Genomic DNA, 26,346 nt, shown 5'->3' with positions numbered 1-26,346 from the left:
TTTCTAACTAAACCACAGTATCTGTTAACATTTTACATAAAAAAAAACTTTTTACCCTCCCTGTTGCAGCAAACCTAAGCACTAATTAAACTAATTCTGTTTAAATAGGGAATAAATATGATATTTTTAAGGAGACATTTTAGTTTAAATCCAATCAGGCAAATGGAAATTCGCTAAGTCTGCAGGTTTGCTGCGGCGGGGGTATTTTATTTTTTAATTTACTTGGTTCTGGGCATAACGAAATTCCGCCTTGAAACGCTTGAATTTGATATGGGTAAGCTCAAGTTTGTGGGACTGAAACAAAACGATAAAAAAAACCCGCAGAACATTCTTGCAACAAAGCACGGCCATTGCTACTCCCCCAATGGCTTCAAATTTCAGGCCCAAAAACATGAACTCCAAACAGTACGTGATACTGCATCTAGATTAAATTCGCAAAGCAAAATAAAGCAATATATTTTGTCCAACCGTACAAAACCATTCAAGCCTGAGAAAATGGTAAAATTGAAATGGCGATGCGCAGAGTATTGAATTTTTCCTTAACCCATTGCAAAATCAGGTTTATAGTTTTTTTTGCTAAAGACAAACTCAAATTGTTTTAAACATTAAACTAAACATATTATATATTCTAACTTGATCAAAAGTCATAGGCCAATCAAAAGATTAGAACGAATATAAATAACTTATGTTTTGTTCAATTTAGTCATTTGCGCAAATATATTAAAATATGTTGGCAAGATTTGGACGATAACATTGGCACTCACATATGCCCCTAATCACTCCGAGCCAGTATGGTGGCAGTGGCAAAACTGCTCTACGACATCCCTACAGTCATAGTCAAGCCAGTTCTGTGATTGAGATCAATGTTTTAACAAAGTTGACGTATAATATTGAAAAATAGTTTAACTCAAATGCTTCATTAACCTGATTTTTAATTAATTCCAAAAATATGTTAAGTTATGCTCATATATTTTTACTTCCAGATTTTTCTTCATAATTATTTTTTTACGTGCAAACCCTGGGAGCTTGCGCCCATGAACCAGGCCATCCGGGCCTTTTGGAAAATCCTACCCTACGCACATCAGCATATCCTTAGTGACGGGCATCTGAAGTTAGTAAAAAAAAAAAAAAACATAACAACCATGCTACCTTTTTCCTAGCTCGAGATATTTTGTGGGGACCGATTCGCCTACGGAATTCAATATATAGATAATTGCAATACTTCACCATCACTGACAGTATTTACAAATGCAGAAGGTTAAGTTCTAAAACTATCTTCAGTTTGAAATGCTGTCAACTGTGTGTACTGTACAGTAGAAAAGTTTAAGTGTTTGTGTTTCTTGTACCAAGAGGGTAAGTTCTTTCCCGGTCAGGGTAATCGGCTAACCTAAAAAAAATCCTTAAAACCCGCTTATTATGCCCTATATTACTTTAAGAACAAAATACAGTATAATGGATTCCATTACTCTATCCTGCTGAAAGTATTAGATTATCAAGTCTTCCGTAATTCCAACTAGGTGGTAGAAAAATTACACAATACATTTTCTACTTAGTATCTTAGTATTTTTTTATCTGTTGGTGGGGTTGTTCAATGAATTTCCACTTAACTTATACAGTACATATTAACTTAACCAATCGAGTATGTACTTAATTAGTTATCGAGATCTTGTACTGATATTTGTAACTCATTGATTTAACATTGTACTTGGTTTCAGTTTTGAACTCAATAATTGTTTTCTAACTTGTTAATGTCTGCAAGTTTTAGCTTTAATACTCCATATAAAGAACACTTGCTTAAAGTGAAATAAAGAAATTAGTTATGGCTTAAGACGGATAAAATACACCTGGCAAAATTAGTCTACAAACTGTATTCAGTTCTAAAAGGTCGAGAAACTTTACATATATTTACAAGTTTCCATAAACATTCAATGTTTTTTATATATTTTAATACACCTATAATTTGCTCCTGATCATTAAAAAATACAAAATATCAAAAAAACTTAAAATACATTTAAAAATTTAAAATCCTACATTTTGTTATAAATCAACACTTCCAAAATGTGTAACTTGAACAACAAAAGGGATCTGTCAACATCACGTAATTAATCAACAATAACGAAGTAGTTAAACATCAACAAATATTATACATAACAGACTCAAGTCTGGGTTTCTGATAGTTTAGCACATCAGCAAAATTGTCAAATGGTAACTTTGCATTCAAAATAGTTTAAAATCACAATAGAACAATAGTTCAGATACACAAACCCACATAATCCCCGATACTGGAATAACGAGCGAAATAAATCAGAATAATCGTAATATAACCTCCTCTAGAAAAAGAAATGCATTACAATAATAACAAATGTTGTAAGTACTTCTAAATGTAAATAATAATTGATACACAAAATGGTTGTAAAATAAGTACGGTTACCTTATTGATTGACAAACTGTAGTCTAACAATCCAGCCTTGCTTCCGAATTACATTCACAAGCAACAGTATAAACTTTAATAATTTAATAATAGAAGACACAAATTAAGGATTTTATGAAAACAACTAGAAAAAGCTACTGAAATCGACGATTCTAGTCAAACTTAAAGGCTCGCAGTGGGCGCAAAATTTACAAATGCATGAAACACATCGATCACAATTTATGTTTTTTTTAAATAATATCTCAATAACACTTTTGGAAATTGCACTGACTTAAGCTTGGCTTAGAAAATATGGATTTTAAGTTAGACTTAGTCATCGAATACACTAAGTAGATAAAAAGAAACAAATTCCTTTCTTTTCGTATACGTTCTTGGAACTTAAGCATTCTTAAAGGATTTACAACGCTAAGGAGATGTTGTTTGCTGCGTCCACCTTATCCTCAGATGAGGGGGAAATCCTTTGTAGTCCTGTTAAAAAAGGATTTTATGATAGTTTATTAATACAACATATACTTTAAAAACTATGCAAGATGGCCAGTGTTGAAATCAATGCTTTAACTGGCTAAAAATAAGCTGGAAATTGTGTAAATTTGGATAATGTTTCTAGTTTTATTCCCCCTCCCGATAAATTTTGGGTACTGTAGTAGTAGACAAAACAGTGCCAAAACGATATTTTTTTACCAAGAAGGCAAACATGTCTCGAATAAATGTAGTCTCTTATAGATTATTATTATTGTTTATAAATTAGGTAATTTTAATACGCCCAACAGTATCATTAAGATATTTGACACATTCATACATAAACTTTAGTTAAGGAAAGAGTTCTTAAGAAAACTTTCAAAAGCTACTGCTAAAGTAAACCCGAGCAAAATTCGTGAGTACTTTCAAAACTAAGTAAATCATAAAACCCTAGAAGGATTTGAGTTAGCAAACTAAAAATACCAAAGGAATTTTAATAAGTCACATAATGGTAGGCCTTGCTTATTTGTAGAAAATCACTGTTTTTACATTCCTAACCCAAACTATAAATTGTAATAGGCTACTGTACTCTATCAATACAGACATATGAATTAATTTGGGTAGGTTATATCGATAAGTCCTGGCAGCAAGTATTTCCCTACTCGCAGATAAGTTGGAGTATATTCATCGAATAGACCTTGAAAGACAGGACAAGCCTACTAAATCGTTAGCAGCTAGTTCTGTCCCATTGATAATCACTTTTAATTGTTAACTTAAAATAGAAAAATAACAAATCAAACATGAATACTTGCTATTGTCATGCAAAGCTTACCCCTGAGTGAGTGTGGTTTACCTGACAGGTTGTTCCCCTTGAGGAAGACTAGCGCAGTGAGGCAGGGACTGCTCTGACTCTGTCCCTGGTGTATCAAACTGAGCTGCGCCATACTCGTCCCTTGTGGCCACGTCTCACACTTCACTCCCTCACTAGCATCTTCTTCGTTATTGTTGTAATTGTAAATATTTACATCTTTATCACATTTTGGCTCACAGCCGTTACTGGTCGGACAGCCGACGTTATCACTTTTATCCTCAGACTTGTCGCATCTGACGCTTTTGCACACATAGTCCTTAATACTATCCTGTTTTTCTTCAATTTCAGCGTTGTTTGTTACGTTTTCACTAAGTGATGTATCGGGTGAAACGCTACGTTCTATTTGTACACTGGGCCTCGGGTCGGAGTTTACTTCTGCTGTATCGTATTTCTGAGGTACATCCTCGGCCAACTCCGGTACGCGTTCTAGTTGTGCGGGTTCGTCTTCCGTTTTCGATCGAGAAAACGGATTCGTGAAGAGTCCTAAAAGTCTTTCTAAACTAGAACCGGCTTTCCCCGTGTCGTCTTGGGTGATGGCAGAAAACATGGCACTCGGTTGCACCCACGATGATATTTTCCTAACTCTCTGCGATGTCGTGGAAGGTTTTTCAGGTACGTTAACCGACGCTTGTTTCATTACTCTTATCGCCGAAAGGTCTAAACTATCAGCCGCCTTAGGCAGCTTCCTATTGATGTACGAATCTTTTTCACTGTCCTCAGACTCTGATCTCATCTTACAAACTTTGGGAGGCGAGACGCTACTTCTATCGGTGTAATTGAATGGTTTGCTCGCATCAACTTTATTTGAGTCTAGGAGAGTATCGCTAGATGTCAATCCGGTATATGTACTATCTGATATTAAATCCCTTCTCATATTGTTACTTGTGCTATCTTCTTTAGAGTCGATAAAAACATCATTAAAATTATCTTTCTCGGACTCGTCCAAAGTCGAATCGCTGACTATTACAGAAACTTGATGGCTGATTTGGACGGACGGGGTAGAGGTCTTGTTCTCTCCGCATCCACTGGACGGGTTAGGGGACAAGTGTGTGTCTCCTACGTTAATAGTCGATAGCGGAGAAATGTAAGTAGGAGAGGGATTAGGTGAAGCACCGGGAGAGGGTAGTGGAGACGGCATAGGAGTGGAAAATAGGGATGGAATTGAGGACAGCAACGGAGCCGGAATGGGTGTAGGAGAGGGCGCCGGGCTCACAGAAACACTGGGCGATAGCACCGCGGGCGTCTCAAAGCCGACGGTGATGTTGTTAGATGTTAGCACAGTAGGAGTGGCTGGGGCTCCCGAGTCGACCACTGTCACTTTGAATCTCGAGCCCGAGCCAAAGAACACATTGGGGGAAGACGAGGGGGGAGTGACGGGTGAGTCGGACTCGGCCACTCGCGAGACTTGGAACCTGCTGCGAGTAGGGGAGGGACTGGCGACGGGGCTGGGGATGGGGGAGGGGGCGGGGCTCCTCAGCCTACCCCCTCGCTTGGGCTCCAACAGCTGTGAGGCAGAGTCAGGCGGAGGGATGGCCTGTGTCCTGGCTAGTGTCTCACAGGTCAGGGAGATCTTCCTAGTGACAAAGCTGCCTGCCCGAGGTCTCTTCTCTATGTTGACTGTGAGGCTCTCTTCCTTCACCTCTGGGATATCCTCCTCCCGGGGCATTCTCTTAGAGTTGGTCTCACAATGCCCTCTGATCTCTGAGACCAGCTTCATGTATTCGTCTAGTGCCGGCCCCTGCAACAACCCAACAACCAGTGAGTCTCCTGTTTAACATTTTAATCTAAATATTTTTAGAAAAACGTTTACAATTTGTTCAGCTTATTTACAGCTTTAGTTAGTTATTTACAACATGTGTTATTACTGTACATTGAGTTTGGCCACAGTTACCAAAGGAAGACACATGACTTTAAGCAACAGTATTACAAGATTATTAGTTGACAAAGCAATTTACATGACATCAAGTTGTTTTCATTTAATAAAAAAATCACATAACTAACAGAATTTGCTCTAACATAGCTCTGAATTTTATTGAAAATATTTAAATTTAAAAACAGTTTGATAATGAAAATAGTACTGGCCGATTACCAATAGTTTTTTTTTCTCCATAAAGACAAAACTATAATAAAGACTAACTATAATCCCTAACTAAGTGACAAGTCATTAGAAAAGTATTAACCAATACTAGGGGTGTGTACTGTAAATACTTGAAAGTTTAAATAGTTAAACAAATACTTGAGTTTTCGAGCCCGGCTCGATATTGATTAGTATATTCGAACATTCGAATAATTAAATAAACATAGAAATAATATATACCTACCCTGGTTGTAACCGTACCAAAAACAAATAGGTAAAGGTAAAAATAGATTGGTTATATTCAGAATCAACCTTAGTAGAGCAAGTTCCAAAGCTGTGATTGAAATCTTTGGAGTGTATAAAAATAACATTAATATTCCCTCGGTAATATTCAATATTCTAAAATAATATTAAGGAGTATTCTATTCAATTCAATTAAATTCAAATCACTATTCACACACCCCTAATTAATACCTTGCAATTAGTCAAACGACAGTACTAGATTACTTCAAATATATTGCCAAGATCCAAGCTTTTAAAAAAGTGATCAAATTTAATGCTTGGTGATTTGTGTTTGCTTTGTACTATGAATCAAAAACATTTGATGTGATATATGAATTTGAGATAAGACAAAAAAAAATCATAAATGAGTTTTTATTGAGTCTACAACAAGATTTTCATTATATTAATGGGTACAATCCATTATAAGGTATATTTATTTATTACACTGCTAATTGAATAATTTTGTATTATGAACATCAGATGTTTTACAATTGACAAAATAGACAAAGCTGAAGCGAAGCTAAACAAGACAGTATACGATATTTGCCTTAAGGTTAAAAACCGCACTGGTACATTTGTTTTAAGTGTGAAGAAGGCAAGAGCATTTCTAGTTTGGTTAGTTAATTTAATTTCCATCACTGTATCAGTGAATAAAGAAAGAATTAAGGTGTTTTTTTGTTAAATGAATTATAGACTACAAGCTCAAACTGGAAACATATATTCAATATTCATGCAGATGCTTCCTGGACAGAACCTAAGTTAGAGACTGTGAGATATAGTTTGCCTGACCACAAACAAATCTATTATAATTTCAAATAATCCTTAGATATTAAGTATACAATTTTATTCTCAATAAAACGTTAAAATGAAAATAAAAAGGTTGCAGCACTATAACATACCATCATTTAATTACTACTTGGTTGTACAGCAGTTGAAGTAACCCATATTGATCTAACTTCAATTGAACCAATTTTCAAAATTGTTTCACAGGGACAACTCAAATCATGGCAGCTTTAGGCATCTCGCTTTTTGGCTGTTCAATGAGTTATTTTGGAGAGAGTTTAGGAAGCTTACCTAAGAAAATTTATGATTCCGTGAATTGTAGGTACACAAAAAAGTCATATAGCCTAACATTGATATTCTTTCTTCTTATAGAACATTGATACAAACAAATAGATTGAAAAAGAATACAATAAGGCTCAACATTAGCTAAAATTATGATCGTAAAAAATTATGCTCAATAAACTATCTGAAGAAGTCTTATACTAGGATGTAATATATCTCATGTTGTAGCCTTTTTTGGTGTACCTAAAAACCTATGGATTCAGAATTACTTCAACTAAGTTATCAATTTAATTTATTTTTTAATTTTTTTTTTTTTTTTTTTGCTCCTGTCAATGTACATATAGTTTTCTACCAAAGCTCAAGATGGTAGGTTTCATGGATTCCATGAGTAGTGAAAGTGTTTCCTATGCTTATGAAACTACCGTAAATTTTCCCAAGATGTGATTAGTTATTTAATTTGAATCTACCAGCCAAGTTTGTTTGTGGTCGACCAAAAGCCAAGCCAAGACTATGTTATCCCCAGCTACAGAGAGGTTTGCCTTTGAATCCACAAGATCTGGAACAGAACTGAAGTCTCTGCAATCGCCGGCCATCATCCACATCTACCACCAACGGACAAACTTACCATCAATGTGACAGTTCTGACAAAACTTATTGGTTATACGGAGTGCTTTAAACATTTCACTCTAAGCCAAAGAATCACAAATGAGAATGAAACGCTTGAAACTTCTCCCTGGATGTGGCAGGAATCAAACCCACACCCAAGTCCGAGACACCATCATCACTTTTAGCTCTGCTATGTTGTGCTGGTAATATACTTGTAACAAGCAAGGAAGAGACTGAACAGCGAGCAATGTGCGGAAATACCTATCGCACAGGGACAGGGTCTTCCTTCGACGTGAGCATTGTAGTACATGAGAACGATGGGAGTGGTGTTAGACTGCTCTAGAAACCAGCACTAGTGCTAGACACCACTTAAGTGTACCACAGTCTCCTCTGTTCCTTACTTTTCTGTGCTTTACCCCAACCAATTTGATAAATCGCTAAATCTCAGCACGATTCAAGTTTCAACAACATTGTCTGATAAAAGCAGTTAGAAGATTGACATTATTCGAGAGCATAAGGGATATGGTGATAAAATTACCTAACCTAGCTTTGCAGTACATGGTGTGAACAGGCACTCTGTATAACCAATAAGTAAAAATGTACCAGATGAATAACTAAAATACATGTTAAATACAGTTAAGTTACACTACCAAATTAATTTGTATTTTATACAGCCAGACAATTACTTGACTGTGGGCTCAATAAAACGATGTAATTCTGGTTACATTTTTTTTAGTTCAAATTTTCTCTCACACGCAGAATGAACTGGAATACAGAATGCGATCGAACACAAACTGGAGGGATGTGATTTTAAAGGGTTATCCAAATAAAACAAGATTTGATAGAGTTGGGAATGAAAATGTCAAGAGTGGGAGTCGGTAGAACTTTAGAGGGAGAGTAGAAAAATAAAACAAAATTAAAGTGGTTTGGAGTTGTAAAAAAATTTGAGCAGAGAGAATTCCTATCAAAGGTTGGCGATAGAGGGGAGGAGCAGGAGATCAAGAGAAAGAGCTAAAGGAAGGTGTGTGTCGAGAAGAAACTCGAAAAAGAAGTGGGAAGGATGAAGAGAAAGGAACTGTGACAAGATAGAAGAAAGAGAAACCACTCTTAATCTGATCATCCCTCCTTTAACATGTTACCTAAGAATGTTTTAATGCAATTCCACCCAAGTTAAAGGGGGAAAATGTCAATAACAAAAACATTAGTGGAATGTTGCACAACATTTGCTGAACTACACAGCAGATACTGAACAACTGCTGAACACAAACATTAAGATGGCAAATAACAACCCCGTTTAACAAAAAATAACGTAGAAAATGAAAAAAAGTAACAAAAATAAATTTGAATAAAAAATAATTTATCTCAAGTAATGTTTTTATTAGTGTGTTGAAAATTGTAAATCTGTATAAAAATTGTATGTTTGAGTATTATAGCTAAGCTATATTAATTTTCATGAAATTAAATAAATAGTGCAGATTTTAAATATTGTTCAGTTAAACGGTGTTTCCAAGTATTAAAAGAACAGAAAACAAAACCTCCCTTTTGAGAACTACAGGGTGCGGCAAAAAAACCGATCTATTTTCTTCAGCGCACTGTTCAGCGACAGGCCATCTGAGGGTGGTGGGAGTAAGCTCGTTGGATTACCTATGCGATGCCATTTCTTGTAATCATAGAGCAATGGTTGTATGAGCTACGTGCGGTTGTTATCTAGTCGTTTTTGAAAAGTAGTTAATCAGTCATTGCAGCTCAGTGGCAGTTCCGTGCTTTTATTTATTAGGTCGACATGGAGAGGTTCCGTCGTGATTATCTGTATGGATAAAAATTAACTTCAAAATTTGTGTAACTGAGCAGTCAGACATGTTCGGCAAGCCACTTGTTTTCGGGCCGGCCTGCGAGGACTCTTTTCCACAGCAGCACAAACTCTATAGAATGATAGTTGTCTGGCGTCCGAACTGACTTTGGACGGCCTTTCAGCTTCCTTTTCAACGCAGAAGCCGTTGTTCTAAAGTTAGTAACCCACCACATTATTGTGATACGCAATGGAACTTCTCCATGTTGCCTTAATTGAAAGAATGCATGAAACTGCCGATGCCTCTGAGTTGCAATGAATGAATTCAATACTTTTTAAAAACAACTACATGTAGCTCAGGCAACCACTGCTCTATGACTACAAAAAATGGCAATGTGTAGGCTTTCCAACGAGCCTACTCCCACCACTCTCAGACGACCTGTCGCTGAACAGTGCTTTGCAGAAAATGTATCGGTTTTTTGCCACACCCTGTACTACAAACATAAAAGCTTTAGTATCGGATTATTCTGTGTTGCAGGAAAATAAAATGACATAAGGAGACATAATACATAATATAGACATAATACAGGCACTTACTTTTACAACATAACTAAAAATAACAATTTAACAAGTATCCTATGACTTTCAATATATTGCCAGACATACTCTTAACACCACACCTAAATCATGTGTAAGAATACCTGTTTTCTGTAATATTCTATTCAAAGAAGCCTAGCATAACTTTGTTCAAATTCCTCAAACAATTTTCTGTCGGACATTGTATGGATGTAATTTAATTTTGTCAATTTTAAATTTAATTTACGTTATTTATTTTAATAGTACCCTTTGTTGCTAACAGATTTTTTTGCCAAACAACCTATAGCTACAAAAAAATAAATGTCCTGATTTTTAGTATTTTTACAATGGTTTAAGTTAAAATACATTTAACAACCTTGGTAAAAGAAATTACAAAGCAGCGTATCAGAGAAAAGCCAAATTATTTATGCTATTACATTATAAAAAATGAAATATAATATATACCAAAAATTTGATTGTTTACGAATCAAAAAGAAAAAATAGTGGATTGTTTGAGTTTAATCATTGACCAATGATAGAACAGTTTCCTCCAGTAGAACATTCCTTGCCAGTTTCAGGACAAAAATGTTAAATTAAACCGATGACACTAGTTTGCCGATTTTTTTCCAATTTTCAACTAATCTCTGTTAAATAAACAAAGCCAAACTGAAAGTTACTTATTGTGAACTATAATATCTAAATTCATATTAACTATCATTGCATTAAAAACAGAGAAAAATTAGAAATTTTACCTACACACTGTGAGTGACTTATGATCGACTGATACGAGATACTAATATTCGTACTTTTCTGCATAGCTTGACACTACCATAAAGCTATATCACTGACCATGGAGTGTTTGCGACGAGGAGTGTCGTCCAGATCCAGCTGTGACACACTGCGGTTGACCCTCATTGACAACACCAGAGCCATCAGTCCAGCCACCTGTAGGTTGTTGTCCCTCAGGTCAATCCTCTGTGGACAGCAAAGAGTAATATAGGTATCCGTTTTTACGACCATTTCTTATGTGAATCCTCTGGACACAGATTTTTTACTGAATACCTACTTAGTGTCTTGTGGTGTATGGTAAGTCATGCTGTACCCAGTTTTGTTCACAGCAGGACATTGTTTTATGTTTGTTGAATTAACACCGAAACACAAACAAATGGTACACAAATACATTTAACTAGAATCGATTATTGCATTTTTACATATTATATTTTTTAGTTTGATTGACTCCTGCAAATGTAGCACCCCGAGTGAATATATTGCGGTCTCAGCAACAGCAGTGAACTTCTCCCACAAACGTTACATCTTTACGTATATATTTTTTTTGCTAAGTTTTCAGTACAGTAGGCAATGTAGTTTTCAGCACTATATATGTTGTTGAATGAACAATAAATTTAAAGGATTGTCTACTTTTTTATAAGGCAAATACAATACAGAGCATCACACTAAACACTTGACATACCTGTATGGTGGTATTATCAGCAATAATCTCCGCCAGGGCCACGGCTCCCTCGCAGCTGAGGTGAGTGGACTGCATACCTAGCCTCAGCAGCGACCTGTTCTGCTGGAGAGCTTGCTTGGTGGTTTGTAACACCTGTCAACATTCAGGCTTATGAGATATCCAAAACTAAAAAAAAACTTTTAACAACTTTAAGAATTTTTAAAATTTTAAATCAATATTATTAAGACTAATTAACAGTACTAAGACATAAATTATACTTCTCAAGCTCAAAGTACAAGAACAAAGTTAAGTTTTGTTATATACTTTACTTAAACTATGTTGACAAGCAGTGCTTTTCGAAGATTTATTCTAACAAACCTCATTGCTCAGCACATTCTGTCCGATGTTGACAGTCTCGAGGGACGGGACTCCAGCAAACATCCGGGTCAAGTGTGGACCACATTTACGACTCAGGTGGTTGTTCCACATCACCAGTACCTGCAGACCGCCTCCGGCAGAGCTCTGCTCCAACAACCCCTCCACTATGTGGTTCAACCCTTCATCTTGTACGTTGTTGTTGCTGAAACAAGGTAGGGTTATATGTTGTTGTCTATGTGCAATTGAAAAATTGCAAACATTTCTCTTTACAGTTTTCATTATTTTACTTTACAAGTTGTCCGACCCTTCCTGTGTAAGATGAATGTAAAAATCCCCTTATATTCTTCTGCAGTCATGTGGACATAATCTTCGTCTCCAGAGGTCAAAGAAGAATAAGAATAAGAATGCTTTATTGCCGTTACACTGGTTTACATGCATGGCACAGTCAAGGAAATGTCTTAGAACTAAAGGTTTTAACTTAGGTTTAATTTAACATCATTTATAAAGTCTATTTCTCTATATGGACACAGGAAACATTGTAATGGTTTTTGCGAGCAAGGCAAGATCTTGAATATCCCCCACGGTCGTGTAGACATAATCTTTGACCCTCTCAGTGATGGAAAATCATCATCGTCCTCTGTAATCATGTCAATTTTTTGACAGTGAAATCTTTGCAGAAACGTTCTGCGACCATGGTAGTAAAAGGTCAGTTTAACTGGTCCTATTTACTATAAAATACCCCGCATTACAGTAAAAATCCAACTATCCGAATTTCGATGAACTAATGTGGTACAATTTTAATTGATTTGGATAGTTGCAGTCCTACTGTGTTCCAAATAGCCTAATTTTGTTTCTTTGCTAAACTGGATTACCGATTCTCCAAACACTAACTAACTCAATCATGTCCTCATTCGAATCCACACAAGAAATCTAACCTGATCTTATCTGTATCTGACCTAACTACAGAATCGCCAGTACTCAACCAACCTTATCTGGTGTCCTTTGAGCACCTTGCCCTAGCCAACTTACCTCTTCTGGATCCAATGTTGACCTATGTCTGAACCCAATCTGGTAAGCTACTGAGTGCACACCTTCTAGCTTGCAATGTCAATGTCAATTTAGAAGAAATAATATACAAAAGTTGTACCTTATATCTAGCAGCTGTAGCACCGTGTTGACCTTCAGTAAAGCGCTGAGTTGTGCCGCATCGTTCTGTACCAAGTAGTTCTCTCCCAAGTACAACTCCTTGAGACCCGTGTTAAGCTTGAGTGCAGCAGCTGTGAAAAACAACAGTTCAATTGCGTCTGCCGGTGATAATATGTAACCACGCTGTGATAAAGTTCAACAAAAAAGTTTTGCAAGTAGGCCTAGATATCCCATTTTAATAGACCTGATGTAGGGTATTCAAGTTTTAAACTTAGAGAACTGTTTAGAAGGGGTTTTTTTCCTGAGCCAGTGATTATAAAGTCAACGTGAAAAAAATCGCTTTTAAGCTAAAGCGCTCCAAATCCATTACAGTTTTGAGGAAGTGCTGGGAATTGAACCCATCCCTCCCACACCAAAGTCTGAGACGCTAACCACTGTGCTAGCAACACAACCATAAAATGTTTAAATTTAAATTGGCCAGGAAAAATTTGTCACTGCTACTTTAGTTGTTTCTTCACTTCAATAAAACCCCATTGCACCTAAATTACTATGTATGGACGTAGAGACAGGGGTTGATGTAATAAAACCTACTAGGTGAAACCAATTGAAATCGGCCGTTAGGGGCCTCCTCGTTTATATGGTGGCTTCATTGGCAACAAATAATGCAAATAAAATAGCAATATGGCATTACCAAAGAGAAAAACATACTGTAAATTGGCCGTTACGTAAATATTGACGTTTACATGCATTGTTAATCAACGTATATAAAAGGAATATGACCTTTAGAACTGTCATGACAGGAGCTGCTTAAATAGTATTTACTCTTACAGCCAAAATATCGTGTTACTTTCAATGATGTTACCAACCCAGTGGGCCACAGTCCGTAATATAGGCCACTGCAAATAATTTATCAGGATAGGTACCATTTTAGGCAAGGCTTTGGTGTTTGGATATTATTAGACACGATAAGAGAGCACTGAACTTCTTCTGCAGATGAATAACTGTTGGAGAAATATAAGCCGAATCATAAATGTCACAATGCGAGTTTGAGCATTTTGTAACTATATGAGGAAGTTACATAGTATTTTTTAGGCTGCTGCTCAGTGCACTTTAAGAATATATTTTTTAGAGATAAATTAAATTGTTTTTGTTGCTGAGTAGCGCTTGAAAACATGCACAACCCATTTTCGTTAGTCTAATAACATTCAAAGGCTCTCTAAGAGTTCAAGAAAATAACATTGCAAATACTTCCTTTGGACAATTCAGTAACTTTCAATAAATGTGTGTTGTTTAAAATACAATTACAAAATTAACAGCTGTTTCATTAAATAGTATTATCCACATGGCTAAAATGTAAACAAATCTGTGGAAGGATCTTTTAAAGGCTTCTGAGGCAGAGCCTTAAAGGAATTTACTTTGTTTTTCTTTTGATAACTCATCTACAGACCAAGACCTTTCTGTGGACACCCCTACCAAGTTTCTACGCCCAGTCGTTCTCTTAAATTTGTGGAGACAAAGTTTCCAATTAAATATTTAGATTCCCTCATGTTAATCTTATGGGAGAAAACCCAACTTTGATGGAAGACCCAGCCCGAACTAATAAAGATTTCAAAAAAATAAAAACACTTTGCAAAACTACAGATCAGGGCCATTCTTTTGACACTTTTATCATCGAAATAGGTCCAAAAATGAGGGAGGAGTTCTGTTCACAAAAATTGGCCTAGCGTATTATATACATATAGTTTAAGATACCAGATTATTGAGGAAAATTTGTTAATGGTATCAGTTTTGAGAACCTAATTTTCAGGTATCACGAATCAAGAATCGATTAATTTGATAACAACACATCACTAACTAAAAGGTTTATACATAAAGAAGGAAACAAAATTTCACAGCAGCAACCACAAGTTGTGTAATATGTTTCATATTACACATTGACTTGTGTTCTTTAATATGTTATATAATTTATGCCTGCCTTCATTCTTTATTTTAATTGAACCAACATATGTTTTATTATCATTATGACTTTGTAAATATGTCCAATAAATATACACATCTTTTTTGTCAAAGTCTTGTCTGTCTTTAATATTTTTTACATTTGGTGCCGAAACCCGACTTTATCATGTCAATAAGGAGATCAGAGAGGGAAAGACACCCTCCAGACAGATATACTCCAGCAATTGGGAATAACAACGACAAAACTGTTAATCCAAAGCCAAGTAAAGACCAACCATCAGTATCTGCCAAATCTAGTACTTCTTCTAATAGACGACGATTAATGGAAGTGGAGTTGAAGAAGCTGGAAGAAATACAGAAATTGGAAAGAGCCCATGAAGAAAGAGAAATGGAGCGACAACGACAAGTTGAAGAAATGGAGCGACAACGACAAATGGAAGCTAGAGAACTAGAGCGACAGAAGCAACTGCTGACAGCGAGAGCTGAGCTTGAGTCTGCTTCAGTGTGTGGCAGTCAACAGTCAAGCCACCCTAGTAATCGATCTGAAACCAAGGTAGGACTTAGCATAAATCTTGATGATGAGGAAGAACCGCAAAGCAAGGTTGAAAAGTGGTTGAATGAAAAAGAACCGACAGTTCTTAAGTCCTCATCAGCCATCATGACCTCAGCCGTGCAAAAGCTTGCGGATACCTTCCAAAAAGCTATACAGCCTGTTTCATTTCGTCAAAAACTTCCAAACTTCAGTGGCAAGCCTGATGAATGGCCGATATTTTTTTCGGCGTATGAAAAAACTGCCCATCTTTTTAGTGAGGATGACAACCTTATAAGAGTACGGAATTGTCTAGAGGGAGAAGCATTTAGAATGGTTAAGCCTCTTTTTGTCTCAAGTCAAAATCTTAAGTCGATTATCAAGACCTTACAGATGCGTTTTGGTAGACCAGAACTCATTTTGGAGTCAATGTTAAAAAAGACTCGTAGGCTACCTTCTGTCAAGGAAGATGACACTACAAGTCTTGTTGAGTTTTCGACAAATATTTTGAATTTTACTGCTACAGCAGAGTTATTACATCTAGAAAATTATGTATTAAGCCCTTACTTACTAAATGAATGTCTCAACAAACTTCCCTATAGTTTAAAATACAGGTGGGCTGAGCATGTAAGTAATAATGCTCTAAGCAGTCCCGACTTGAAGGAGTTTTCCAATTGGTTGGAAAAACAATGCTCAATCCTGAGTATTTACTTTCGTCCTACAGAAGAGAAACTCTGGCAGAAGAAAACTGACATAAAGCCGGTTTATACAAGTTCTACCGAAGACAAACAGTTTAACTGTATGTTTTGTCTCGACAGCCATGAAAGTGAACGATGTGGAGTTTTCAGGAAGGCAGATGTATCGCAGAGATGGAAAATGATTGTCGAAAAGAAACTATGTTTCTTCTGCTTTCGACGTCACCAGCTCCAAAAATGTAAAGTAAAAAAGGTTTGTGGGATAAATGGGTGCAGGTTGTTTCACCATCGTCTTCTCCATACTGACAAAATTGAGAGGTTTCCCAAACAGGACAGCGAACCGCAAAATAAAGAAATTATTAGCAGTCATGTTGTTAATAACCGTGTTCTATTAAGAGTATGTCCAGTGACATTATATGGCCCAAGTTGTCAGATCAACACTTACGCACTCTTAGATGACGGGTCAACAGTATCTTTGTTGGATTCAGCTACAGCCGATAAATTAGGCGTCAACGGTAGTATTGAACCACTCACGACATGCTGGTCCAATGCAACCCAACATTTCGACCCAACATCCATGACTGTGAAAGTTAAAATTAAAGGGTTATATGAGGACGAAGTATTTACATTAAACAATGTACGAACCCAGTCACCATTGGACTTACCAAATGGCGGATACTGTCAAACTGAAAAAGAAGTGGTCTCACTTACGGTCAATTGGTCAACCTTTACCGTCAGCAAATTTGAAACCTACAATACTTATAGGTCAAGACAACTGTGACCTTATTCTAGCAAGGAAAATAGTTGAAGGTCCTCCCAACTCTCCAGTCTTGTCTTGGAGCCGTTTAGGCTGGACATTGCACGGTAAATGTCATGAACACATTGGACGAGTAGATAGTCAATTCACTTTAACGTCTTTAGAAAGTGAAAAACTTCATGATATTATCAAAGATTCTTTCGAAATCAAGAATTATGGCGTGTCCCTAGTAGAAGATGACAATGTGAAATCAGTTGAAGACGAAAAAGCCCTCAAGATTTTAGAAGATACGACCAAAAAAGTAGGGGATAGGAATGAATCCGGCCTACTATGGAAGTCAGAAGACTTTAAATATCCACCGAGCTATGAAAATGCGCTGAAAAGGCTTAAGGGTATTGAAAGGAAGATGGCAAGAGACGAAAACTTTCATAACAAATACAAAGCCAAGATCACTGACTATGAAGAAAAAGGTTACATCAGAAAACTATGTGATGACGAAGCTAATGTTATAAATGACCGGACTTATTATCTGCCTCATTTTGGGGTAATAAATCCAAACAAACCTGAAAAACTGAGGTTAGTATTTGACGCAGCTGCTAAAGTGAATGGTGCATCATTCAATGATGGTTTGCTTAGTGGTCCTGACCTTTTGAACCCTCTGCCAGCAGTACTTCTCAAATTCAGATTAAGAAAATTTGCGATCGCAGGTGACATACAAGAAATGTTTCATCAAGTACGTATCAGAAAAGAAGATGTCGATTCGCAAAGGTTTCTATGGAGAGAAGATCCGAACAACAAACCAGATACCTATATCATGGAAGCAATGATATTTGGATCAACGTGTTCCCCGAGTACTGCCTTGTATGTAGTAAACAGCAACGCCAAGAGGTTTCTACAAATTTACCCAGAGGCAAGTAAAGCGATCCTCTGCAGTGAATACATGGACGATCTACTAGACTCTACTTATACAGAAGAAGAAGCTAGAATTAGAATACAACAGATAACAGAAATTCACAAGTCCGGAGGTTTTAAAATCTGTAACTGGTTGTCAAATTCAAAAGAAATTTTACTTGAAATGCCGGAAGATTTGAAGGCAAACTCTACAAAACAGCTGCAACCTAAAAGTCGTCTAGCTACAGAACGTATCCTCGGAATGTGGTGGGATGCTGAAACTGACCAATTTTCATTTCACCGGAACGCCGAAAAGGTACAGTTAGGTGAAACAAGGTATCCGACCAAACGTGAAGTTTTAAGAGGAGCTATGTCCATTTTTGATCAATTTGGATTAGTTGTACCTACTATTATAAAAGGGAGAATGCTTGTTCAAGACTTTTGGCGAACAAACATAACGTTGGACGAGGTTCTTTCAAGAGAACTTAGTAAAATATGGCAAGACTGGCTTCAAGCAGTGATTGTCTGCAGAGCTTCACCATACCTCGATGCTATTTTGACGTCAAAACAATTGAAAAAGTTGAACTCCATATGTTTGTCAATGCTAGTGAAGAGGCTATGCAGCAGTTTCATATCTACGTGTGCCAGAGGTACCCGAAAACTGCCCAAGAAATACATGGCCCCTTGGCCGAATCTCGGCTGTCTACCCAGGTCACGATGGCCAAGTACGAATAGTAGACATCACAACATCAAAAGGAACTTATCGTCGGCCTCTGACTAAAGTTGCAGTCCTTACCGTTGGAGGAGAAAAGATGTAATATGTTTCATATTACACATTGACTTGTGTTCTTTAATATGTTATATAATTTATGCCTGCCTTCATTCTTTATTTTAATTGAACCAACATATGTTTTATTATCATTATGACTTTGTAAATATGTCCAATAAATATAGGCTACACATCTTTTTTGTCAAAGTCTTGTCTGTCTTTAATATTTTTTACAAGTTGGTTGTTTAATTGAACTCAGTTTGTTTGTATATTACAAATCTGGCATCAATGAGAATGGAATGTCTATGTTATTGTATCTACAGTTACTCATGAGATATCTACAACTTATGACTATTGAAAGAACTATAGATTCTATCCCCATATTGTAGTTATCGCCAGATTTACGTAATTTAGTCAAACTGAGCAGCCTTCAGAGTGAGCTGACGTAAATTATTGATTTATTTAAAATAAGATATCTTTTAACCAAGTCAAACAAATAGGGTGACTTATTGTAAGGTATAGCATTATTTAGGTCTCATAAAATATATCAGAACTAAAAGTTTACTTTAAGGGATAAAATATACTTTTTAGAATGTACCTCAGCGTATTCTGTGGGTGACTGATTTCATTAACTATGTTCTTTTAAGTAAAAATTAGCTATAGCTCCTCCTATGCACTATATAGGAGAGATGACATTTAAGTCAATGCTTCAACTCAACCGATTAGGAGGTCTGGCCAATAAGTGATCTACAATCTTAGGAAGAGATGGTCACAATTGCTAGTAGGCCTACTAGTGACATTCTAGTGACTATGATTAGTTAGATGATGTCCTGTTTTTCCAAAAATCTCAATAATAAAACAGGTCATCCAAGTAATTTACCTTTATCCTAAACTTGACCTAACTGCTTTGGTCTATTGAAAAAAAAAAATAGACCAGGCCTAACCTACATTTGGAAAAACTTGTAAAATGTTTAAATTCACTACTACACTGATATACTATGACAGGTAAGTATTTTAAAGTTGAGTTTTGAACAAATAATGGTAGCCACTAAGATACGCTGGTTCATAAAGAAAAACTTGATACAATACAGATAGGTTCAATTTCAATAAGTGGATTAGCCTAAGAACTTTTTTCTGGAGACCTTCTGCTCATGAAGTGAGCTTTACCCACTTGTGTGGAGATGTGCTAATTGTGTATAGCTGTGCATGAATATTGATTCGTTTGCAGACATGTGTGGCACACGGGTGACCTGGTCGACCTTAACCAAACATGCCTACTGTTCAAATTTACACCCATCAAGGTTTAAAACCCCTGCCTTTGACTCAATAGTAATGAACGTCGCAACTTACCGAGGATGATTATCGGACGGCCGCTGAGGTTGCAGTTCTCCAGCTTGAGTACGTGGAGCTGCGTGGACAGCCGCAGCGCTCGGCTAAGGATCGGCATAAACTGTTCATTGAGAGTTGTGTTCCTAGCGTCTAGCTCCTCCAAGCACTTGGTCTGTGATACAGAAGCAGTGAATTAGAAATTTTGAGATTCGATCGACCGATGTATCAGATAGGCTACTAAAAGTTAAATAACTAACATGAGGATAGAAAACTCTCTCAGGATTTCTCACCAGTGACTCTAGATTTGGGTTACTCCGACGAGCATTCAATGAGCGTTTGCATCACAACAGTTTTGATACTTACAGTGACTACTAGGTGATCATCAAAATCTCAAATGGTAAGACTAAGTGCAATCGCCTCAGACTGACCTGCGTTTTACTATCGGTTGAAAAGAGCCATCATAGATCAAAGCAAAAGAATGTGATAAAAATGAAAACAAGGGCAGCTAAATGAGAGTGTGTAGGAATCTGCTATTGTAGCTGGTGAACAAATATTCATTTTTTTTTGTAACTGAAGGAAAAGTAGGCCTAGTTGATTTTTACTCAATACAAAACTCACCCGTTTGATCATCCGAGAGCAAGCCTGCCATCCTCTCGCAGCGATGCAGTGATTCCCCGTGATGTTCAACCTCACAGCTGACTCATAATACTCCATCATGTCAAATAATGCAACAGACGACTGTAACATACATTATCATTTAGTTTTTGAATGTTTCACTACGATCCACAACATTGAACATTTCACTCAAGGGTGTCATTGAGTAATTGAAGACACATCGACTAGGTAAAACTGTTGGACGGGTAAGTTTAGTGCTTTCATGGTTTTAAGTTAGCATCACAGGTATCAGCTAATTAGGTAAAATCATATCATTCTATGGATAACCTCAAAAATACACTGGGTGTTGGTATAAGTAAATCCACTTGGAAAATTCTATGTTGATTGAATAAGTGTGTGGGCTTAATTCATTTACAAATTTCTGAAGGTTAACAACTAATGAAATATAATTCAGACCAAAGAGAATGGGGTGTATAACTTAAATTATATCATGAGGTGAATTCAGTGAATCTTACAAGTGTGCAAAGCAGTAAAAAAGTCTACTCAGTAATAACTGACGAATACACAATTCTAGACAATCAGGTTTAAATTCAACTTCCTCACTTAAAACTAAAATGTATAGCCTAACATTATTTTTGCAATAAGGTCACTGGAAATGAGTACAAAGTCAATAGGTCTGCTAATACAGTCCAAGGTGCTGTGTCAAACAAACCGCTGCAAGCCAGGTTGCAACTAAAGGAGTTGACGTGGCTACATAGAGACAGAGCCTGCTTAGGATAGAGAATTTTGTTAAAGAGAAGGTGAATTTGAAATAAAACATTGTGTTGGTATAAGTTACTAAATTATGAAGATAGATCAAAAAGAAAAGCATACAGTAACTTAGATATTTTTATTTCTAATAAAACATTACGTGTTGGTCTTAGGCTACTAAGTTAAATTATGAACTGAGAAATAAAAATGAAGAGCATAACTTAACTTAAATTGAAATGAAATGATGTTTATTGCCGTTAAACTCAAATACAGGCATTGGCAAGCGTCCCAATCAATAGGTAAACAAAACAAAATAAACATTATTGCATTGTTTTCATTAACAAATAAAATCCTTAATACTATAAAAACAATTACAAATTAAAAGTTCTTTAAGCTATCTTAAATTTACAGAAGTCTATTTCACTCCTGGGATCATTTGGGAGGGCATTAAAAAAAATGACAGAATTGTAAAACATTTTATTAAAAAAAAATAAGTTTTGTGTCTGGGGATATTCAAAGTATATTGAATTTGGTATAAGATGCTGATAAAGTTCAGAGTTTTTCTTAAGAAAAAGCAGTGTATGAAAAATGTAAATACACGGAAAAGTGAGAAGACCCGTTTCAGAAAAAAAAGCACTTGCATGATTGTTTTGACTTCAGATGACCTCTGATGGCTTTCTTCTGCATCCTAAAGATTTGTTTGGTGTGGACGTTTTCGGAACCCCAAATGACAACAGCATAGGATAAATAATGGATATACGGGGGCAAAATATACAGTTAGCAAAACATCTCTGCTCATAGAGTTCAATAGAGTTCAAAGGTCTATATCTACTCTATGCAGATATCTCTAAAATATCAGTGGGGGATGTAGGCCTACATTTACCTCATCATCAAGATTTGTGCCTTCTAGATTTATTGTTATGAACTGTATTCTCTTCAAAATTTCTTCTAGGGACTCACAAGCTGCTGGTCCCAGCATCTCGTCTTTAAGATCCAGCATTTCATTTCTGTCCAAATCGTAGTCTAAATTCTGCAAAGCACGAAAATGATATGTAAATATATATAGCTTATAAGAAATTAAACAGACAACATAACTTAGGCTGGATAACAAATGTTTTTGCATTAGGTATCCCTACTTATTTTAATGTAGGTAATCCTATATGGTACTAAGGCTAGGTACAGTACTTTTTCCCTTCTATGGCTCAAGCGTTGACAAACTGAGAAAGAGACGATTTCCTACAACTGACATAGGGGCAGAAGACATAACTTAAGACATTTATTTAAGTAACTTTTACATGTGTAGGCTACATGCATAGACAGGTCATTTTATTTGTTATGCCTAATAAATTGCATTCAGTATTTAGGGTAAATATAACTTGGAATAAATTACAGGCGTTATAAATACAAAATTAAAATTGAGCGACGCCCCAAATCTATGTTTGCACTTATAGGGCAGGAGAAATACATCAGTAATCAATGATGATAGATTTATTATGCTCATGAAGAGTTTAGACTAGACTATGTTAAACACCAGCCACCATCTGTGTTAAATCTAGTTTGAAAGTGTGACCTATGCTCTTATTGTATGTGACTCAATTTTTCATCTTTTCTTTGATTTACCGGTACGGTACCTTAAATAGAATTCATTAACTTACACGTATCTTTTTTACGACTGAAACTTGGTTAAAATATTACCTGGAGTTGAGTAATCACCCTACTTATGGGTCTTGCTCCATGTTTCTCACAAGAAGAAACATATTTTGCCACCAAGTCATCTTTCGTAACACTATCGGCTGCAACAAACATTGAAACACATTAGGTTGGTTACTACTACCATAGACAAAAAGAATTAAATATAGACCGTCAGCTGTGCTGCGGTTACCATAGCTTCTGGCGCACACCGCTTGGAGCGCCATGTATTTACGGCGTACGCGCTACGTAAACTACAGCGGTGTGCGCCGGAACCTATGGTAACCATGGTAACCACAGCACGGCTGACAGTCTAAATTTAATTCTTTTTGTCTATGCTACTACTAAGGATGATACAGTGTATTGTAATGGAAGGAATCATATATTGTAAAGAGGAAGTGTTTGGAAATGTTGTGTGAGTAGGCTGGAAGTGTTGTTAAACAATAGCTTTTTGTGCTGACCTACTGAAGGTTGTTTCTTTAACACGTTCACTGCTAAAGGAAATTATAAAATCGAATCGTATTGCTAAAAAACTTTATTGTTGTATAACATTCCTTTTTGTGTCCTTATTGAAATACAATATTATATAATACGATCGGAAGTGAATATGACGTCAAAAAGTGACGTCATAATAATGGGTCAGTACTGACCCATCAGGAGCCAGAGTCAGAAAAAAATGGAAATGTCACTGAATACATTATATATGTCACTAAAAATATATGTTCTAAAGATAAATGTAGTCATTATGATAAAATAACCAACATAAAATAGTATATCAATTGATTGGAATTGATTATGACTTCATAATGTGACGTCATATAGGTACATGGGTCAGTGCTGACCCATTAGGAACTGGAGTATAAAAGATTTGAAATGTTAATATTATTGAAATAAAATAGTTTAAAAAATAATTGAAATTGAATATGACGTCACAAAGCACAAAAAAGTAGCAAAGCGAGGGGCGTTCACAGTAATGTGGGTCAGTACTGACCCAGCCGCCACGGCGGGAGCGAGAGGCGGGAACCAACTCAACGGTGAACAAAGCAAGTCACACACTACACGCTAACGTGGTTTAGGTCCACCTTCAACTGACACTAGGCTAGCACTGAGCAACATATTGATTCACTGCAGTGTGGGTTAGTACTGACCCGGCAGCATGAGCGATTCGATCGCCGTGGGTCAGTACTGACCCACCAAATTGGGGTTTCAGTTTCTAACTAAATGATTTATACAGTTCCACTCTGCTCTACCTTTTTGATTATAGTTTAAATAGCTTGGTGTTCTTTGTAGGCTATTGTTTTGGGTTTTAATAAAGTTAGGTTTTGTAAGCGAGTATTTCAGGGAAGAAATACCTACCGTTACAGTCTAGATTTAACCCTCGAGGAGGCACTTCACCAGTAAAACAGGAGCGGGCGCATGCAGAGTTTTATCCCGCAACACTAAATAGCATAAATTTTACCCATTTAACTTGTTGTTATAACGAAATATTGTATGTAAATGTTGAATAAAACCTAATCAGAAACCTAATTTCTTTGTCAATAACACCAATCTTTTAACTTGATATGACGTAATATTTAACGTAATATTTCAAATAAACATATTGAGCAATTTTCTAGTATAAAGACACTGTGGGTGTTACGATAGAGGGCGCATGCAGAGTTTTGTTCCGCAATAATGCAATTATAGGGTACATATAGTCTACATGCAAACAAAATATATTTGATCCCTAATTATAAATGAAACAATAAGTTAGCCTACATTTAAACATGATTATATTTTCGTATATATAAAATATACACACAGTTTGACAAGAGAGCATGAGAAAATAAACTCTAGCCTACGCTATGCAATAGGGCGCACACGGAGAAAACCTCTGCAAAAATGACACCACGATACTGAATTGCAACTGACAACAAAATAAGGACGAATTAGGGGGTAAAAATAGCTTAGGGGCATTCCCAGGATGAGGTGCGTGAAGTATGGAGCCGAACACGACTCCCAACACCCAATATGCATTATTTATATTAACAAAAACTACAAGTGCGGAGGAAAAGTTGAGGAATAAGTTACGAGTACCCTACCTAGTTTAGAAGTAGGCCTAACTTAAGTAAATAGATTGTTTAGGCTAACTTATTTTAATCTTCCAGAAGCCTTGTTTTAGTTACAGAAAAGCAACAACGCCACTTTGTTGACAGAATTCCTTTCAATTCAATTAAATTGAAAAGGCTATTTAATGCAAAAACCCATTCATGAAGCAGTACAATAGGCTATAGGTTAGAAGGTTTGTTAAGCTTCACCTTCACCTGACAAAATAAGGCTTTATGTCTAAGTATTGAGCTTTTACATTGTTGCAAACCATCAAAGGTCGTGTAAATTGTTACAGATAACGAGTAATTTAGGGTCTTACAACCTGATAACTTGTAAGTTAATCTTAAAACCAACTTTAATGAGACCTGAAAAACAATGTGCATTGTTAACTAATTAAATAAAATAGGTTATTAAACAAAAAATAACGAAAGATAATACAGCTTTAAAAAGTTAAGAACAGTATTTAATTAAATACTGGGGCAATCAAACATAGTCATGTGATTATAACTACGAGACTTAACAAGTTATTTAAGCTAGGCCTAGTCTTAAGTAATCAATGCTAAATGGAGAGCCCACATTTACCGAATTCCCAAGGATTTGCCGGCTCTAAAAATCCAGTGACTATCTGTTGGTCATCTTCTGGAAATGATACTCTCCTGTCAAAGGGATGTTTTCTTGGGGGATCATTCCGATTTCGCAGACAAGACGGCACGGAGCCAGCAGTCAAGGTCGTCAAAGCTTGTTCGGGAAGTTGATCTGTTTTAACACTCATCTTAGCTACATGAACACACTTAAATGAATTTTATGAACACTGATTATCTTAATACAACTTCTCTCATTGTAAATAAACCCGTCGTAATATATCCCTAAAAGTACACACAATTTCAGGTACAACTTTCACTCAAATTTACTAACACTAGAAGTAAGCAGCCATGATAGTTCACCCAAACAGATGTTTGAGTTTGACTGCGGTTCGGTTCTGTTGTTCTGCTACTTCTCTCTGTTTGATTGCTTCCAGATTGCAGCTGGTGGCAAAATCCTAATTGTTATCAAGGTAAATTACAACAATTTTGTTCGACCTAAATTCCAACAAGACCGAATAACTACGGTACTGTATGAGAAACATTAATTCCACAAATATAACCTCA

General features: G+C 36.3%; 1 protein-coding gene across 2 annotated transcripts; it reads right to left on the bottom strand.

Moving 5' to 3' along the window:
• Positions 1–26,142, bottom strand: LOC128991892 (protein phosphatase 1 regulatory subunit 37). Of its 2 annotated transcripts, none has more exons than XM_054415158.1 (11): positions 25,781–26,142; positions 23,117–23,214; positions 22,305–22,451; positions 20,675–20,794; positions 20,078–20,228; positions 13,132–13,261; positions 11,985–12,186; positions 11,628–11,759; positions 11,006–11,131; positions 3,723–5,499; positions 1–2,899 (listed from the first exon to the last, which is right to left on the bottom strand). In XM_054415158.1, the coding sequence occupies exons 1-11, from the start codon at positions 25,968–25,970 to the stop codon at positions 2,829–2,831; spliced, it is 3,144 nt and encodes a 1,047-aa protein (XP_054271133.1). In that variant the 5' UTR covers positions 25,971–26,142; the 3' UTR covers positions 1–2,828. The 2 variants fall into 2 exon arrangements, with proteins under 2 accessions (XP_054271133.1, XP_054271135.1); XM_054415160.1 differs by having other exon boundaries at positions 2–2,899; positions 3,744–5,499.
• Positions 26,143–26,346: the final 204 nt, after the last annotated feature.

Source organism: Macrosteles quadrilineatus, unplaced genomic scaffold (assembly GCF_028750875.1).
Source record: "Macrosteles quadrilineatus isolate MER2022 unplaced genomic scaffold, UCM_ALF_1.0 Scaffold_4__1_contigs__length_99947679, whole genome shotgun sequence".
Lineage (NCBI taxonomy): Eukaryota > Metazoa > Arthropoda > Insecta > Hemiptera > Cicadellidae > Macrosteles > Macrosteles quadrilineatus.
This window is presented reverse-complemented; position numbering and strand designations above follow the sequence as displayed.